Source organism: Ziziphus jujuba, chromosome 7 (genome assembly GCF_031755915.1).
Source record: "Ziziphus jujuba cultivar Dongzao chromosome 7, ASM3175591v1".
Lineage (NCBI taxonomy): Eukaryota > Viridiplantae > Streptophyta > Magnoliopsida > Rosales > Rhamnaceae > Ziziphus > Ziziphus jujuba.
Genome location: NC_083385.1, coordinates 16297332 through 16317675, shown reverse-complemented (window position 1 = coordinate 16317675; position 20344 = coordinate 16297332). Strand labels below are relative to the sequence as shown.

The following is a 20344-nucleotide window of genomic DNA, read 5'->3' as shown; positions in this document are numbered from 1 at the left end:
ATTACCCCAAAAAAAATTAATATTATTATAATAAAATATATTGTTTAATTGAATTAGACAACTCACGTGCAAATTATATTAATATTTTGTTTTTCAATCTGAACGAACAAGTTTAGTCACCAAATAGTGGCAATGTTGATCGCCTATTTCGTCAAATAATAGGACTTGAGACTTCAAATCACTATTTTCATTCATTCAATTCGACTTAATTGTTTGTTTTTATAATGGTGACTTTTTTATTTGTTTATTTTATTTGGACTGGAAAATTTTAAATTCAACATAATTGTCCGGCGAAACAGTAACTATAAACTGTGTCGGAAAAGATAAATAGTAAGCATTCTAGAAGGTTTCATTTAAATAATTTGGAAATGAGTGAACGGGACCTAGGAGATGAACCAGATCTCATATTCAGATCATGGAGTTCATGATCTCCTTGGCTGCCATTGCTAGATACAGGTAAACTTTTTACTCTTTTTCAATGGAGCTCGTGGCTCTAAAATTCTTTTCCCATCCCATGTCAATGGCATTTAACAACATTTAGCTTCGCTCCCCAAGAATTTGGCAGATTTCAATGCATTCTTTTTTGGAACCTGAAACCTAAAAGTTCAATTTGGTCCCAATGCTATGGCCCTTGTAAACGATCTATGCAAACGCTAACATCCAAAACCATAAAAATATCCCCGAAAATTAAGGCAAAAAAAAAAGAAAAAAAGAAGCTACTGAAAAATAAGAAAAAAGCTATTTTCAAAAGCTTTAAGACCATGCAACGCATTTCAAACATGCAGCTGTCTTTTATGTAACGCGGTATCACATTTGTACATCACCCTAACACCGACTTTGATCAGCCATCAGCACCTATAGCTAACATTATAAAGCAAAACCAGTTAGAAAGTAATCCTATAATATCCATTCTAGTCGTATTTTCAAGTTCATAAGTCAAAAATCGCTGATGAATATCAACAAAATTCGAACAGTCATTAATACATTTCTTCATTGTCAAAATAGGCTCAAAATTTCTGGAACTACTTGATCATTTTTTGTCTGCAAAAACCTGATAAGCAACCACTCATCGTTTTTTTCATCTGATCAAACCTAGTAAAACAAAGCAGGAGCCTCGAAGGCACTTTGCAAGCTTATTTAGCTGCAGCCGTTGCCTCAGCAGTCTTAACTTCTATCGGGCACTGGGAAACATATGGCTTTAGCTGCATTACAGAGGGCAATTATGTGAATTAGTAGTTACACGTAGAATGCATAAGGAATAAAGGATAGATATATGCTAAACTTGTTGCATAAAGTTGACTCGCTACCATACAATACACCAAAAACAGGGGTTTAGTTTACATAAATACAATTAAAATTAGGCTATGTACTAAACAAATACAAGGCTAATAAACAAATACAAGGCTGACGCTTATATATAACCCAACCATCAAGTCTGGTGTTACCCCTAGCTGAAATGATTACACATTTAAATTATCTGCTCTTTTTCATATCACTAATAAAGGTGGGTTATATGTCCCTAGATTTTATGGGCAGACATGAAAAGGCACAAATCAATTATGCTAATCTGAACTCAACTATACCACCAGAAATTCGTCTTTTAACAATTTATCTGACAGGTAGAAAAGGGAATTTAACTATTCAATACAAATGGTGAAGCGTGGAATATACTAAATTTCAAGAAAGATCAAAGCCACATGTGTAAACAAATAGAGCCATTATATCTGCTAAAGTGCTAGATAGAAGAAAATGAGATTCATATTAAGTGGCATTAATCTACTGCCTATGCAAGCAAATAGATTTTATGCACCTGACCAGACTGCAAATCATGCAAAATGGAGTTTTAAAAAAAAATAAAATTTTGAAATAGATTCTTATCTATGGGTAATTATGCAGGTTTTGTGACATTTCTTGTGAAGTGCATATCAACATATCAAGTAAAAATGCCTTATGTTGTGACATTGTTTAGAAAAATTTCGTAGGCAAGGATGCCATTTTCTCCAATACACATCCACATGAATATTACAAGCAGCAATTCAATACTTATTCCTCATAAAATTTCACATTCTTCATAGTTCAAACTATATATTCCATTGAGCAAAGCATTAGACCAGCCGAACTTCCCAGTCAATTAGCACTTTGCATGCCTCTTACAAAATTCTCTTTCACACCTACCACGTACAGTTAAGCATTTACAGGAACACGTACCTTGAAATCAGTCAGATCAGGTACTACATAATTTGGCAGCTTTTCATTCACCACAACATACCCACCTGCAGCAACATTATTTTCACATTACAGCAAAAACGTACATGGTAAAATAAAACTATAATCTCGCATTAAATTAGGTTTTCTGGTTCAAAATGTGCATATAGGACATATCTTTGGAATGTAAAGACGTGATAATACCAATGTCACATTTGTTTACCCTCATCCTACCAGGCACAGTAGGCAAAATACTGTGGAAAAGGAAACCTTTAAATAAGTATTTTTATACTAAATTTGTACTTTCAAGCTCACCGAACACTGAAATAAGAAATGCCTAAATATGCCAAAGAAACAAATTAATCTTTTGGGAAGAAAGAAGGGGAGGAGGAAAGACGTGGGAGGAGAATCAGCCAGGATTTAATTTGTTTTATTTTATTTGTAAATCCTTCACAACATATTTCACATGCACAATGAATAAATAGCACAACCCACTTTATGTTACTACCTGACTCGGAAAGAATATCGCATACAACTTCTGAAGCTTTAGGTGTGAAGCGTCACACATCTATATTTACAGGAAATTATCATTTGACTGGGGCTCTGCGGCTGGAAATTTGAGAGCATCATTATTTTGAATATTTTAAAAATCCTCTTAGGTGTTCCACATAATCTTCATGGTTAGATGGTTTTGCATCCATTCTTCCAAAAATAATTCACAGGAAGATCTAAAACCTCAATAACAGTTATGACAAAAATTGAAATTTTGGGACAACTGTCTATATACCATAGATATAGGCTTCAATATATACCACACGTAAAATCACTATAATAGAGAGTTCAAAGACCAAACCTTTGCGGGTATGGAAACCGGTTGGCTTGCAGTTCTTCCCTTTGTAGTAATCCCTAGGTGCCCGCTTCGAAGAAAGAATATCAAGTGATGATGTCCTCTTTCTTCTAAATGCCCTTCCTAAACCTAATATCAACCCTAGCGCCATTTTCCCTCCCTAATATGCATAACATTGTCATAAACTTATATAACAATTGAAAAAATTAATAGTTTCTTTAAAAAAAAAAAAAAAAAAAAAAAAAAAACTATTAAAGCATTTTCTTTTAATAGCAAGCAAAGCATCCAAAAATGAACATTTGCTGATAAAGCACCATTGATTTGGAGTATTAAAAAACGTTCCCCATTTCAAGTCCAACCCCAAAAACCCTAGTCAGTTATCCAACCCCAAATATCTAGCATTCAATTCTTAGCAATCCTAATCTCCGACTTGATCAATTTCCTATTCAATTTCTGAAACTACAACAAGGAATCTAAATAGTAATGAAACTAATTTGATAAACAATTTTCCAACCAAAAAAAAAAAAAAAAAAAAAAAACTTTGAAAGAAAAGACTGAAACTTGTTTGAGAAGCAGCAATACGCAAACTAGAGTAATAATTAGGAGGTTGAGTTCCTTTTTTTTTTTTTTTTTTTTTTTTTTACCTATTACTTGTGGAATCGGCGGCTGAGACGGTTATGTTAACGTCCAACGAGAAAATGCAGCGGTTGCAGTCGACGGTTCGGCCAGAGACTGTGTGTTTGTGTGCGTGTGTGATATTGAGAGAGAGAGAAGAGGGCAACTCAGTAACTTTAATGTAAAATGGGCCAGGTTATGATGGACAACTTAAGGTAAATCTACCAAAAGGCCCAACCATGTTTTAGCTTGGTTGATCTGTTGTGTTTTGGGCGGATTTCTGAGTTAGAGAATTGGACATTTTATATATTGGGCCTCATAGAAAATACAATGCATCTTGGATTACAAAAATGGGCTATTATACATTATATTTTTGAAGACTAAACCCAATAACAACTAAATTCGATTTGGTAAATTAAATTGAGTGGCTCTAGTATTTCTGTTCATGTTTAGACATTCCCCCCCCCCCCCCCCCCCCCCAATCTGACCAAAAAATAAATAAATAAAAAGAAAAAAAAAAGTTCATCATTAAAAGCATTTTCTTTCAAAATTGAAAGTATGGTCGATTCATTTAGATTCTAAATTCAAACATGAATAATGTTAGATTTTTTTTTTTTTTTTTTGGTGAATATAAGTAATGTAAGATTAGTTTTACATTAAAACTGTATGTCCTGTTACATTGATCCTCACTCCCACAACTTCTTTAAATCTGTTTTTTATAGCATTTGTTGGGGCTTCATTGCTCAATTTCTCAGTAAATGACTTCTTTTGCTTTTTAAAAAATTGTGTGCGTGTGCACGTGCACGTCCGTGCCTCTGTGTGTGTGTTTTTACACAGTTAAATTTCTCAATATGCCACCTAATTATTATCTCTTTTTAGCTACTAGCCGCTGAAATATCTGTGCTATTAAAGCTCCTCCAAATTAAGTTTCTACTAGGACACCATATATACAGTCTATCTCTTCCTAAGGTGTTTCATTCCTGTTTAGATCCATATGAGAAAAAGGTAGTGCTCATTAGCAGCTAGTATTGTTGCCAATCCTTTGTTCCATAATCTGTGTCACTTGAAATATAATTTATTAAAGCTTTTTCAATCTCATTTAGAAAAATACTTGATTAATTTCCACAATTAAATGTTAGGAAAAGGGAATTACATACCAGCAAAATATAACACTTTTTTGGATAGGACTTATACTGAGGCATTTTGATATGTACAAATATATGTAATATATGGTGTTGGTTGTGTGTTGTCCTTGATCACCATTACTGAGGGTAGCTACACTGTCCTATCAGCAAGGCAATCAGTCCAAGTTGTGACTATTCCATACATTAAAAACTATCGTTTTAATGTGCTGCCAGCATTCAACTCATGTAGCTTTCAATTTTTTCAATCTATGCTAACCCCCCAAAACCCATATTTATGTAGCTTGGGGTCCTCCTTTTAGCTTGTGACTTCAAAGAAATGGACATCTTTTGTCTATATGTCTATCCACTCTTCAACAAAAAGGAAAAATTGAGAGGTCTTTTTGTACCCGAGGTAGACCATGGACCAACCCTATTCGCACTCTCAAATTTTCAAGTTCTTCAATTTATTCACTCTGCCAAGAATTTAATTAATATATAAATTCATTATTATTATTATTATTATCTAAAGAATTTTGGGATAGGCATGGACAATTGAAAACATGGGCATTAACTAGTTGGTTTTGCTTGTTTTGGTACATCCAAGTTTTAGTTGGTTTTGTACTTCTTAGAAAATTGAAAACTATGGGTAGCAAAATTAACTCGAACCGCTTTTTTTTTTTTTTTTTTTTGGTGAATAAATTAACTGAAATTGCTTTGTTATGTTTTTGTTGCAGCTAATGGGGTTAACTTTTTATTTGCTGCTCACAAGTGCCTAGCATGGAAAGTTGTTTTCTAGTATATACAGAACCAAGTGCCTTGCATGGAAAGTTGTTTGCTAGTATATACAAAACCAGTGTTTTTTTCACAGGACAAAAATTGAGCATATATTGAAGCAGACATCTAGACATGGGAAAAACTGGCTTAATTAAATGCTTTTTTCTTGCTTAAAACTTTCATTTCTTTCTTGTAATAAAGCGATAGTTCAATATTGCTCATTATTAATTTCAACCAGCTCGTGCTCTCACAAATGAGGTCAGAGTATGTGTATATATATATATATATATATAAATATGGAAGAAAATGTCACTTTAATGCTGTTTAATCCATTTTTAAAATCCAGATTTGAATGAAGCTTTTCAAAGCCTTGCAAGAAACAGGAATAGCACATAAAAATTTTGGAGTCTTTTTGACATTTTCAAGCTAAATTCTTTTCATGGGAATTTTATATAAACTCTTGCCTTCCAAGTTAAATCCTAGTCTATAGATATTTGACTAGCTAGGGAGACTTTGCTGCTCTCACTAATTCTAATCTGATTTATACACTGACAACTGATTTTCTGATCAGTTTTTTTACACAGCAAAGGAATAATCTATGCATAAGTCACAAAATAAAAACTGTCCAAATTCCAAAAACACTAGCCAAAAGATAGTATCCAATATTTTACAACTTTCTTTAGTATCCCATCTAAATAAAAGCATAGACTTTTGTCTTGTAGTATAGTTATTCATGCGAATAAAATAAATATCACAATTGCATTAAAAAAAAAAAAAGAAAACAGTTCAAAGGATTTGAAGCAATCTTATAAAAAGCATATTTGTGTATAATATAATCGAAAATTTTGCACAATAATGTAATCTTAAATCAACCACTTCGGGGGTGGAAAAAAAGAAGGGGGGAATTAGGTGGGGGTAAAGTTACTGGCTATTGGCTAAAAGCCAAAAAAAAGAAAAAAAGAAAAAAGAAAATCCACATTGATCACAAACTGGCTAATGCAAACTTGTTTGAACCCCAAAACCCAAACAAAATGCACAGAAATCAAGGGGATACCTCAGATGCTCTATTGGGATCTGTGAAAAGAAAAAAAAATTGAAAGAAAGAAAGAAAGATATTCAGCGTGTGTGTGTGTGTGTGTGTGTGTGTGTGTGAGAAAGACAGAGAGAAATGGGTATCTTAACGTCTACGGGGGGGGGGGGGGGGCACAGAGTCAAACATGGGTGACGAAAGAAATGAAGAAAGGGATAGAGAGAGTCCAAATAGGGCCCACAGGTGACAGAAGAAAAGACTTTAAAGAGAGGTGGGGTGTGGAGGTGGAGGTGGAGGCCCACTGATTTATATATGTATATTTTTCTTCTCTAAAGCCCCTGTCAAATCTTCTTTCATATTTCCATGTCTTTTATATATTACATGCTCTTCTTCGCTCTCACTTTCTCACTTCCCAAACAAAAAGAAAGAAAAAAAATAAATAAAAGAAAAAACAAGGAGTGAGAGTTGAAGCAGAAAGGTGCAACCATTGGGAGGACCCAAAAGGCAGTAACACCATTACCTTTCCCTTTCCTTCACTCCAAAAATATTTATAGTGCATATATATATATATTTTTGATGAGATATATATATATATATATATTTTTTTTTTTTGCTTAAAACATAAATATATATATATATATTTGTTTATATATTTATATAGCTTCAGTATTGAAACCAAAGATGTAGTAATGCTTATTTGATGTGACCTAAACCATGGGCGAGTGTGGGCCCTACCACCCACCAACCATGTCCAGACCCTATGATGGACCCATTTTCTGCATGACCATCATCACCCCAAAGCTCTGTTTCTTATTTATTTTCGTTTCTGTTTTTTATTTTTAAGGCTTTCCATTTCATGTCTCTGCACAAATTCTCTAACCTCGTGGAGTTTATGCTGGATTTTTGTACCATGTAAAAAAGTCCCGCATGGTCCATTTGATAGACACACTCACTACTTCCAACATGGTCTTTGAATCAACTTATAAATCTGGTCGTATATATATGTATATATATATATATATATAAATTTTTTTTTCTTTTCCCATTGTCTGCTTCAAATTCCAATCTAAATTATGGGTTTAAGATGTTAGTAAATTTTGTTTCCTTGACAATCTAATAGCAAAAGGCTTTTATTTTTATTTTTATTTTTATTTTTTGGGGTTCAAATACATATTTTCTTCCCTATCATTGTTCAAAGAAACAAAACAACCTAGCAGGACAAGATTGATAGTTTCTGTTGAACTTTATTAAATTTATTATTTATCACTTGTAGAGATAAAATATTGATCATACCAATAATATTAGAAAATGTACACATACTGGTTTTATGCTAAAGATACAATATATCTGAAATTGAATATCCCACCTTCAATTTTAGAAAATAATAAAAATAATAATCCTCAAAAAAAAAATATATTTGTATTTGTTCGTAAATTTTTCTTTATAAAAGGCGATAACTCTTAATTTGTATCGCAGCAGCATTTCACGGCTAAGTAGACAGAAGAGAGAAGCAACGACAGACCATTGAAAACGACTTCATTGAAGCAGACAGGTGGTGGTGTTAGACGCGCTCCTTATACGCGCGTCGCTTTTCGTGTCACTCGGCCCAAGGTGGCCTGTTAGAGGTTGCTTTCGATGGGCCTTTGTTTGTCCCGGCTTGCTTGGGATGTGTAGGGCCCACTTATAGGGTCCACCAGGGTGAGCACCTTCTTCTGTAGGTCCCACAAGAAAGTTGCACTTTCTGAATATTTGATTTTGAGTTGAGTTTGGTTGTCAGCCAGCGCTGAGTTCCAGGGTCCCACCCCAAGACCTGAGAACTAATCTGGTGGTTCCAGAACTACCGGAATAGATATGAGACTGGATGAAATATTAAAAATGTACAGATAAAATATTTATTACAATAAATTTCATTTACATCTTATAAATTTTATCATAATATTTTATATGTTTATAAAATCAATATTTATTTCAAATTAATTTTTTAAATATATCAAAAGAGATTTATCTATTAGTTCTATCAATTTTTATTAATTAATTTTAGCATTTAAAAATTAAAATTAAAATTTTATAATATTATTTAATTATAAAATATTAATTTTTAACTTTCTTTTAAGTTTTAACTATCACTTATAAAAGGCCAAATGGATACAATAGGCATGACAATGTAAAAAGCTTTACTTGGAGTAATAAAAAGAACATGTACCACACGGACAAAACTTAATAAAATACAATGGATTAGCAATTCGACACTTTAGTCCACTCAACCATCTCATCTACCCCAAAGGGATAATTACTATGTTTCCAGGGATTTACCTTTTTTATTTATATCTACATATTGTATCAAACATTAATTAATAACATCAAAAACTTACAAATAGCTTTATTTTGATAAATATAAAAAATAATAATAATAATAAAATTTTTAAAATATAAATTTTAATTGTATTATTTTAAAAGGTCTAAATAAAATTTAGACCTTTTTTATTGCTGAAACAGGGTTTTTTTTTTAAATTAAATAATTTAATAAAAAGGAGATTAAAAATTTTAGTCGGCTTGGCCCAACCTGAATGGACTCTTACCCCTGAAGTCCAATCCACGTCACCATTTTGTGACCAACAAAATGAAGAATTCAAAGTGCATTGATTAGTTTTGTTATTTTTTTAAATTTTTTTATTTATGATATGGGATATATGATACTCCACCACGTCATTCATCAAATTTACGCAAACCCCCCTCAAACTACTTCATTTGGCAAGTTATGCAGTAAAAAATCGTACTTTTCAGATTTAACTAATGCTTAAAAAAATAGTTTTCTTGGTTGTGAGTGGAAGTGTGAATGAAAGAAAGCTGGATACATAAGGTGAAACAAAATATGTCAGAAAAAGCTGATACATGAGATGAAACAAAAATATGATTATTTTCCACAACCGAAAATAAAAAATTTCCACGAGATTTTACTGCATAAAAAGAAAAAGAGAGAGAGAGAGAGAGAGATTATTAAGTTTAATATAGATAGAAAAATCCAAATGATATATTGGAAATTTTATCAGAGAAAATATATTTTTATTAAAATTATGTTTTTTTCCCTTCCTTTTATTTCTTTCTAACATAATCAAACTAAGCTTTTTATATTTCCTTTAGAATCCTTCATACTTAAGTCAATATGGAACTATTAGTTTCCTATTTATTTATTTTTATTTTTTATTCCAAGGCGTGTGCTGCCACACACTATCCTTTATAGGGTACGAATTAAAATAATTTTAATGCATATCATTCATTATATATGTATACTACCGTCCAATATATATTAAGCTTCATTATCCAGGATAAAATTACTGATTAGTTTACACTCTGCCTGGTTGTGATAAAATAAAGGAGAGAAGTTCGTCTCCGAGCCATTGCATATGTTTATCCTTTCAAACAGACAATTACAATATTCCTGTCAACAAATTCAACCATCACATGGCGTACTTCACCAGTCTCATTCACCATAAGGGATCCATCATCTTCCGATTCACATTAGAATTCAACTTATGCATTCACATAGTTCTACGTGGATCCTAACATTTGTATTACTTGTCAAGATCTAAAATTAATTGTCCTTAATTAGTCAACGTGAAATTAATTGTCCTTAATGGACAAATATATTTAGCTTTAGCAAATATTATAACATTTCCTGTGCCGTACAACTTCATAATTAATTTGGGTCCAGTATATTTATTATCGATACATGCTTAGCTGAAAAGGGCTGATAAGAACACGTCAAAAATGTTAAAAATTAACGTTTTCGAGGGGAAAAAAAAAAGATTAAAAAAAAAAAAAGAATCACATGTCAAAAAATCCAGATTCAGGATTATTGTTTTTTATTGTTTGTCGTGGCTTTCTAACATGGAAGCGTATTGAGGGAAGGTTTGTTTAGGTCCACAAATAAAAGAATCCTTTGAATCGTTTACCATTAGATTTCTTTATTTCAGTGAAAAGGATATTCAAATTAGGGTTTCACATGGTACATATTTAGAAAATTCAAGAGAACAATTCTAGGATCGGTTGCCTCCTAACACTGAGATGCATGATGTATTTGTCTAAGAATATCGTTAATTAATAAATCTCTCTAATTTGAATTAAATTAATGGAAATGACTAACCCCACCATATGCTCATTGATCCAAATTTCAATTTAATATTCTCCTCTAAGGACAATTAGACAAGGCACAAGATTTTCTGCTTACGAATTAGATTTTCTAAATTAATAAATATAATGCGTGGAGTCTATTGACTTAGGTGGCCGGTAAATAATGTTATTGTAAACTTCATATAATATTAAAAATATGACCCAGAAATTTATTTTATGAATATTAAATGTGCGCTTATCTGGTTTGATATAAAATTAATGAACACAAAGAATGAAGAAAAACAAATGAGAGACAAATTCATTCTAATTTTGTCTCTTTGAAGACATTACACTTCAAAATTAAGTTGGACAATGAATTTAATTAACCACCGGCAAGGAATGCTTCATAATGCTTAGTTATTCAAACAATGGCTGATATGTACATAGAGAGTTAATTGTACCCTAGATTTGTAGGTCTTTTGTTTTAGGTACTTAAACTTTTAAATATTCAATTTTTAAATTTATTTAAATTCGTCAAATTTTCACTTTTGGCTAAACGAATCGATAATAATTTGGTCATAAAACCTATAAAAGAATCTATAAGGAAATAAATTAGGATTTTGATTAATAAGAAGAAAAGAAAAATCGTATCCATTTTATCTGACCAAAATTGGGGATTGAATCAATTTACAGCAAATTTGAAAACTTAGGACCTAAATCGCTGTTTTGAAAATTAAGAATTTAAATCTCAAAATCCTTCAAATTAAAGATTCCAAAGTGTAATTAACTCATATATATATATTTATATATATATATATATATATTGATGAATAAGCATTTTTATAGCACAAATAACCACATAACGAGGGATTATAGACCATTGGTGACTACACATTTGTCCCTAAGAGCCAATATGTTTGGATAATTTTACTAAAATTAAGTTGTAAGATATACAAAAAGTTTTGCTACCATGGGCATTATTGCCTGTATTATGGTGGGTGTCAAGGTGGAATTACTTATAATTTTGGGGTAGTATATATATATGTCATACTTCATAAATTAAATTATATATAATTAAGTGATGATCCAACTATAATATGGGCATCGACATTTATAATACGGGGCTATATGTATAACCCCACAAAGTATTGGAAATTTTGTTTTTTCTTTTTTCCTTTCTTAATATATATTAAAATTAATTTGTAGAGAATATAAATGTACCAACAAATAATATTATATATATATATATGTACTGATTGCTCAACACATTTAAAATCTTGTTAGTTTTGGATCTTATTTGGAATAGCTTATACCTTGCTTCTCCATAAAATTTTATAAAAAAATTTACCTTTTATTTGCTTTAGTATGGAAGCCTAAGAGCATCTCTAATGGTTCTGTTATTGGAGCTTATGTGACTAAGAGCTTAAAAAGTGCTAATGCTTGAGTGACATAATGTATGTCACCAGATAATATTTATTTAAAATTCTTTTCCAATGAATCCTATATAAAATTTTAAATAGAATGGAATGTGACGTTGAAGAGGATAGAGGATAGAAAAACTGTTTGTATACTCCTTTAAATAGCTTTTAAGTCTTAAAACCAAAGATAGCTTTTCCAAAGTCATACCAAACAGAACTTTAGATTTCCTATTTTTAATTAATGTTAGGTTTACCACAAAAGAATATCAATTCACATATGGAACTAGACTAAATTAGGCTTAAGTATTTTAAGTCTCAATCATTTTTAAAATTACTCATACTCAACAAATGGTTGTTTCATAGTATTGGGTCTTTTTCATTTTATTTTTTATTTTTTTATACAGGGATTTTATGTAACACCCCATCTATATTGATGAACCTATCATTCTTCATCGATATTGTCTCTCATTTAACAACCACACTAAGTATGGAGATTTTTGTTTTGAGGTTCCTTAGAAGTTACCCATCTGCGGATTATTTTCGCCTAAGCATGCTTAACTTTAGAGTTCTTTAGAACTCCTAAATCAAATGCTCTAAAAAAACATTGGCGATATTAATGTGACTATTATTACATTTGAATCATTTCTTGTTCCACATTCGAACAATGTGTGATTGGATACTAAATAGCCTGTCAGTGCCTCTTATACCCACCCACACTAATCGTCACAATTCATCCCACCAAATAGTCTGCCAATGCCTTTTGTACCCATCTACACTAATGGTTACAATCCACCCATTTGGGGTCCAATGTTCTTATTGGTACATTTCTGATCGGGTACAGACTTTGATACCATTTCTAACACTTTCCCTATACTGGCAGATCACTATTTACTGATATTATCCCCAATTTAATCACCACACTTGGTATAAAATTTTTTATTCAAAACTTCCGAAGAGATCACCCATCCTTGAATAACTCTCACCTAAGTATACTTAACTTTGGAGCTACTTTGAATCTTGAAGCCAACCGCTTTAAAAAAACCTCAATATTATAAGAGTGACTATTATTATATTTGAACCATCCCATGTTCTACATCAAAACGATGTGGAATTAAATACCAAATACCCTGCTAGTGCCTCTTGCACCCGTCCACATTGAACATCATATTTTATAAGATTGCTTATGGAGCATATTTATTTTTACAATTCACATCTCAATTGAAGATGTTCCAAAACACTTCTAAAATATTGTCCAAATACTTCTATAAATAGCTTTTGAACTTTAAAAATATCCAAAAATGCTTTTCAAAAGTCATACCAAACAGGGTTTTAGTTTTCCTATCTTTAATTAATGTTAGGTTAACCATAAATGATTAATAGTTTACATGTGGAACCATATTAATTAGGCTTAAGTATTTTAAATCTAGCTCAATCAATTTCAGATTTAGTCTTACACAACAAATGGTTGTTTCATAGGATTGAATCTTTTTTGTTTCACTTTTTTATTTTTCTATAGGATTTTATGAGATTGTTTGATTTTATAATTCCATTATTTTTTTGTTGTAATAAATCCAACTAGTATACTTTAAAATTGCTAAAGATTATATTAAAAATAGTTTAAAGTAAAGGTGGGCGTATACCAATTTGGACCTATCAAACAATTGGTTCAATTTAATTTTAACCCAAAATTAGTTTGTTCGATTTGGGCAATATTTAACTCAAACCAAATTGAACTAAATGGACTATATATAAGTTGATAATATTTTAATTTATTTTTAATTTTTTTATTTCTTGATATTAATTATAACTAATTATTATTAAATTCAAATTTTTAAAAATTAAGAACATATGGTATTGAATCCATAACTTACCAAAGCCCAAATTAAACCGTCGATGGCTGGTTCAGTTTATTTGGTTTTTTCGAACGGTTTTGTTTGATTTGCCAAAAAAGTCAAATACCGACCAAATAGAACTGAAATGCACCCTTAGTTTAAGGACTAATAATGCATCAAAACTAAACTTTTGAAATAAAAGTGCAACTATGGCCATGGTACCTCATAAATTGGAAAAAACCCACAAGTAAATTCTGACATGTAAAAATAGATTTAATTTTGAAAATGTGCAATAATTTGAATTTAATCCAAAACTTGCAACCTTTAATACCCTAATAAACTATAACTCGATATCCCTATTTTCAAAACCTCAAATTTATAAAATGTACATCAAAATTGGATTGTATTTTTTTCACAAAAAAAAAAAAAGAAGTAAAAGGTAACATGCTTAATGAAATAATATATAAAATCTATATATATATATATATATATACAGATATGATCTAGCTAAGATATCCTAATTTTATAAAGTCAAGATACAATTCAAATCAACCAAGTCAAATCAGTTATTTTCACTTTAATCTAATTTTTTTATATTGTATTCTAACTTTATAAAATTAGAATATTATGACTGAATAATTATTCTATATATTACACATATATAGTTTTGCAACCAGGTTCATTACATAAGGTAAGCATTTAATGTCAAACATCATTTCAAGATAGTCAATTTGGCACCAGAGCATACTGTTCTATTATGTGAGCATATTTCGTGAAGGAATGTCCACTCTAGAGCAAAACTATTCCTTCTTCAAAATAATATTTGGCTTTAGGTTTTCACTTTACTAATTAAACGGTAAATTTGATATCTTTATAGCAAAATTATATCTATATATATATATATTATTGCATATTTTAAAATGTGCTTGTTTATACTTGCACACTCCATGTTCTAATTGTTTCCTCTCAAGAAACAGCTTCAGTTGAACTTCCAACAACATTAAGCAATAAAGTCATAAAATGATGTTATATGCGTATGGGCAATGTTTCTGGTGTGCTTGGAAAAAAGACACGCCCAATCCCAATGGTGATTTTATAATGATGATAATTAGTGTTTTGTTTTAAATATCATTGTTTTGGTGAATTCTGAAATATTCTTGTTTTGGCATTTATCTGAGGTATCTTGTTCGTTAACCAAGTTATAGTCGATAATTGTTCAAAAATATTTTAAAAAGCTCTTGGAAAAGCAATTAAAGTAGTAATTATTGATCGGATTAGAAAAAAGTACATTGGAATTACTTTGTATTAAAAAGTTTATGACCATATTTGCACTCCAAACCAAATTTTTTTTTTTTTTTTGGGAAATAACCAAACTTGTTTTTATAGTTTAAAAAACACAAACCTTTTTTTTTTTTTGAAAAAAATGATTAATTAATTAAAACTAGACAATAATTTTCAAAAACATAGCTCCTGCAAGCTCAAGGTTACTTTCTTTATTCTTTTATCCATAATTCCATATCTTATTTAACAATAAAAGTTCGCATATACTTTTTAATTTGATCAAGTAATTAAATTTCATCCTTTTTTTTTCTTGGTGGGGATATAAGATTTTCATCAACTTTATACAATCATTGGGAGATTTAGAACATCTTTAATAGTACAAAAATAAATATACCATATAAATAATATAAACCGTGTTTTAAAATAATTATTTTACATTAGTAATGTCAAAAATATATGTCAAGCTATTATTGTATAAACATTATCAAAATAAATATATAATGATAGAAGCTTTGTTAAGACATTGTTAAGGTTTTTAGGCAGCAATTATTTCTTTAAAAGTCAATTTTTAAAAAATAATAAAATATATAATTAAATGATAATCATAAATAGTTTTTTTTATACATTGCCATTGAGAAATAATTTTAAATTTACTATATATTTATATCATTTAGATTTAATCAATATTAATTTATATATAATACAAAGAATAATCCACGTTTAGTATTGAAAATACTCTTATTTTATGAGTGATATATATATATATATATATATAAATAAAATAAAAAAATCCATTACCCCCATGGTTATGGTACTCCAGAAAACAAACATATGGAACCCGCGCAGATCTCCACATACTGTGTCATGGGAACACGGACTCCTAGAGGTACTGAAATTTTGCACCTCCATAGGGCGGCAAAGCACAAGTAGAAGTAGATTTGTAACTTCCACAGATTTAATAATGAGCGGCTTGTGAGGAGCAGCTTAGCTGATGAGCCAGCACATATATATATATATATATATATATATATATGGCTAAGTTTGCTGTAAGACATGGATGGTGACCTAAGTGATCGTTTTTTTCAAGTTTCTAATAACCTTTTTTTTTTTTAAGTTATTCAAAATATTAGCCTTCGTATTACAATATTTTTATATGCATATGGCCATTCAATATCATGTCCCCACCATGGATTTTAGAAAGGAAATATACCAAATAAATATTATTTTTTTAAAAAAGTTGAAAGGGAGAGGCCCCATTTCCAACCTATTTTTTCTGCAAAAGAACTAGTGGAGAGAAAAAAACATATAATAAATTTCACATCCACAGATTTCTTGGAAGCTCGTGATCATCTACAAATAAAACCCAAAAGAGGAAAATAAATATGTAGTTGTATGTAAAACAAATATAGCTTAAGTAACACATATGTGTAACTCAAAATTTTCTACTTGTATACTCCATTTTAATTAACGTTATATATATATATATATATAGTTTCCCTAGTAATTAATTAAGAATGGGTTTGGAAGAGGTTGATAAATTAATTTTTAAGTTCTCTCCTTATTACATACTGTGTAATTGGGGTTCAAATTATGATTCAAGTGAATAAATAGATAAAAAAGCATTAAACATCAGTACTGGTGATAATCTCTACAATATATATGACAGATGACAATAGTGTATTATGGAAACGCTGAATCGTTAATTTTCTATATAATTAAGCTACCGCATTAAAAATGATTATGATGAATATATATATATATATATATATATTTTTTTTTTTTCTTTCTATAATGTGCAACATCATTCAAAGTATGGTGGATGTTACCTTTCAAATAATTTCTGTAACTTGTGCATATATTATATGTAATTCGATATGTAACATTAATAATTCAAACAACATCGTCTAGTAGAACTATATATATATTTGGCTAGGGAAATGAATGGATAGATTTTTCATGTATCAAATATGATTGTTAAAATCCTCCAGGAATGTACAGTAAACGTGGAAGGTGGGATTGTGGTCTATGGAACAGAGATGTGGGACCTATTCCACCCTTTATATGATGAGCTGCCAATTATATCCTCAACTTTTGTCATGACTAATGAGTAGATCTAGAGCAGTGATAAGTAAATTGGCAATGATTTCTGATTAATTAGTATGTAAATTCTACGAAAAATGTTTCTACAAATATATAAATGCTTTTCCAAAAAAAATTCCTTATCAACTACTTCTCTAGTTTTTAACTTTATTTTTATTTTTTAGTGTATATCTTTATCTTTGATATTGACATCATGTTATTAAATGGTATATGGTGCGTCATTTTTAACGACAGCCATGAGGACTTTTTTTTATATTCATCATTAGGCAAAGAATTTTATTGAAATTGAGACTTGAGAGGGTATTAAAAATTTAAACAGAGAATGAAAGAAGAGAAATGCTAATAATATACTTTAATCATGAGAGGGAAACTAAGAGTGAATGACAATGAGATTAAAAGGATTATTCTTCACTTTTAAACATTATGAAATCTATGTGAAGTCTTCTTACTCCATTATATCGGTGAGTTCCATTTGGTTTTAAAAAATTAATTATATAAATTGCTACATGCACATATATATTGCATTTGTATCGAATTTAGGATCACTATTTGAGAAAATTGGGTTATCCCTACAAGCGTGCTTCTAGAAGCACTTAGAATGAAAAAGAACAATTATCAAGACAATGTTTGTCACATGTATAATAAATTTTTGTGACTAATGCATGTGTATTACTCACTAGTTATATCACTAAATACAGATTATTTTAGAACAAATTAAATTTTAATTTTCTTACTAATATTATTTTATAATTGTAAGTTTTGGTAACAAAATTAGTTCCATGTGAGTCAGTAAATTTGGATATACAAATTTGAATCAATTTTTTCTTTTTCTTAATAGCTCTAGTAACAAATACTTGTTGAATTATCGTTATGGTTAAAACCTATAGAAGATGATTAATCATTATATTTATATTGTTTTATCACTTTTCCATGTAGAGTCAACTATATATATATATATATATTTTCCTTAATTTCCATCTTACGTATGTATTTTCTTGTAAGAGATGTCAAGGTTTCAACACTTTAAATTTAATTTTGATTCTAATATGATATTGAATTATCACTCTTTTTAAAATTTTAAGTTGAATTATTATCATTTTTTCGATAAGCTCCGTAAAATTTATAATGTTTTTAATTTTAATGACATTGTTAGTACCCAAAATCTAATAAAAGAAAGTAAAAATAATGTTAAAGCCTAGGTTATGGACCACAATGAGTGCCACATGCCACATGTTGATCATTGAATGTAAAGTTTTTGATATAAATTCATTGTTTCATATTTCCACTGCATGCCTCTCCCCTTATAGCTAGCTAGCTAGCTAACTTTGTTTTTTTAGGTGCATGCATTACCACCCACTTTTAAAACCAAAGCATTCATGTTTCAGCAAAAGAAAATAAAAATATATAAATCAAAGCATCCATGGATGGCCAATAGCTCTGACCAACCATTCCCCTATTTGTTAAAGAAGATATTTTGGTTCCAAAGCTGATCTAGAGGCTCTAGACAGTCTAATCGATCCTAGTAATTAAATAATGCATATATTATTAAAAAAAAATGTTTGTTTTTAATCATAGGGAAAGCTTGATGGGTTCTTATGTAATATAGAGCATTAACCTTGATCTTCTTCTTCTTTTTTTTTTTTTTTTTTTTTTAAGAGAGTACGTGATCCAATTATTTAATTGTATTAAGAAAAATTAGTACAGGAAAGCACAAACATATATAATAATAAAATGGAAATCCCAATTCATTGTATCGTGTTTGGTGAAGCAACCTCTTTGCTTGTTTGGATGACCAATCTCACTTCATCATATTATTTTTCCCATTACCAAAATTAGAAAGAAAAAGAAAAAAAAAATAAAATTGAAACCGGAGTTATTTGCAAAGGCAAATTTCATTTAAACCCTTTCAATTTTGTCATAATTATATTTGTATCCTATATTTTTGAAAAACCATTATTAACCTCCTCTTTGTTTTCAATATTCATCAAAACAAGTCTATTTGAACTATTGGAGGTCAAATAAAAGTTAAAAATTAATATTTTATAATTGAATAATATTATGAATATACAATTGTGGTCTATTATTAAAATTAATTAGTAGAAATTATAGATGAATTTGTTTTGATAGATATAAAAAAATTAAAGAGAAGAAGTGATAATTTTCTCGAACCCAGAGATTTAAGACTAACTAAGACAAAATCAAAAGGTATAAATGAAAATTTTCCTTATAATTTGTAGTTTCGTTCAAAATATGTACCAATTCTTTTGGGTGATGAGCACAATTAATGTTTTATATTCTTCCATGAAAATAAAGAATTTATATATAGATTCACGTCAGGACAATATGATATTTTTACTATCAGATCTTTCTTTATTAGTTTTTTAATCATTTTAATGGTTATGATTTAAAATTAAAAAATAATAAAATATAAATTTAATAATAAATTAAATTTTATTTAGAAAAAATAAATCTATCAAAATTTGATAATTAATAAATATAATTTTAAATTTTAATTTTCAATGCATAATTGGTTATATATATATATATATATATAAATTTTTTCTTTCAATTCCAATGAAATCAATTATCAGTTTAATTTACTAGGAATTCAGAAAGGAATATTCGAGATGCTTTCGTGATTTGATTTTCTGTCACGTAGTCTAAACATTCCAACCTCAGTTTAATTTTGTAAATAACTTCTTCTAGATGTTGAATTGCATTGACTCTTCCTCATAGTTTGCTATTATTTCACATTGACTACATTAAATTCTAAAATTTACCAATGTTTGCATATAAATTTGAAATTCATCAAAATCGACTTTCATTTTTACTAGCAACAATTGATAATTTTTAAATCGTATAATGCTTCTAGATTTTTGTAAATAAATTCTTCTAGATGTTGAATTCCATTGAACTCTCCCCTCATAGTTTGCTATTATTTCACATTGAACATTATACTGTAAAATTTACCAATGATTCCATATAAATTTGAAATTCATCAAGATCGA

At 29.6% G+C, this 20344-nt stretch overlaps 1 protein-coding gene across 1 annotated transcript; it reads right to left on the bottom strand.

Annotated features, from left to right (window-relative positions):
* Positions 1 to 727: 727 nt before the first annotated feature.
* LOC107425301 (uncharacterized) lies at positions 728 to 3853 on the bottom strand. The gene is made up of 4 exons (XM_016035280.3): positions 3697 to 3853; positions 3059 to 3212; positions 2209 to 2273; positions 728 to 1202 (listed from the first exon to the last, which is right to left on the bottom strand). Exons 2-4 carry the CDS (start codon positions 3201 to 3203, stop codon positions 1134 to 1136), a joined length of 279 nt encoding a protein of 92 aa, XP_015890766.1. The 5' UTR covers positions 3204 to 3212; positions 3697 to 3853; the 3' UTR covers positions 728 to 1133.
* Positions 3854 to 20344: the final 16491 nt, after the last annotated feature.

What these genes read in the sequence shown, in the direction of transcription:
- LOC107425301 (XM_016035280.3), bottom strand. Translation starts at nt 3,203, where the DNA reads ATGGCGCTAGGGTTGATATTAGGTTTAGGAAGGGCATTTAGAAGAAAG. An exon ending in CGGTTTCCATACCCGCAAAG is followed by an intron (nt 2,274 to 3,058) that starts GTTTGGTCTTTG and finishes ATGTTGCTGCAG; the next exon opens with GTGGGTATGTTGTGGTGAAT. An exon ending in CTGATCTGACTGATTTCAAG is followed by an intron (nt 1,203 to 2,208) that starts GTACGTGTTCCT and finishes TCTGTAATGCAG; the next exon opens with CTAAAGCCATATGTTTCCCA.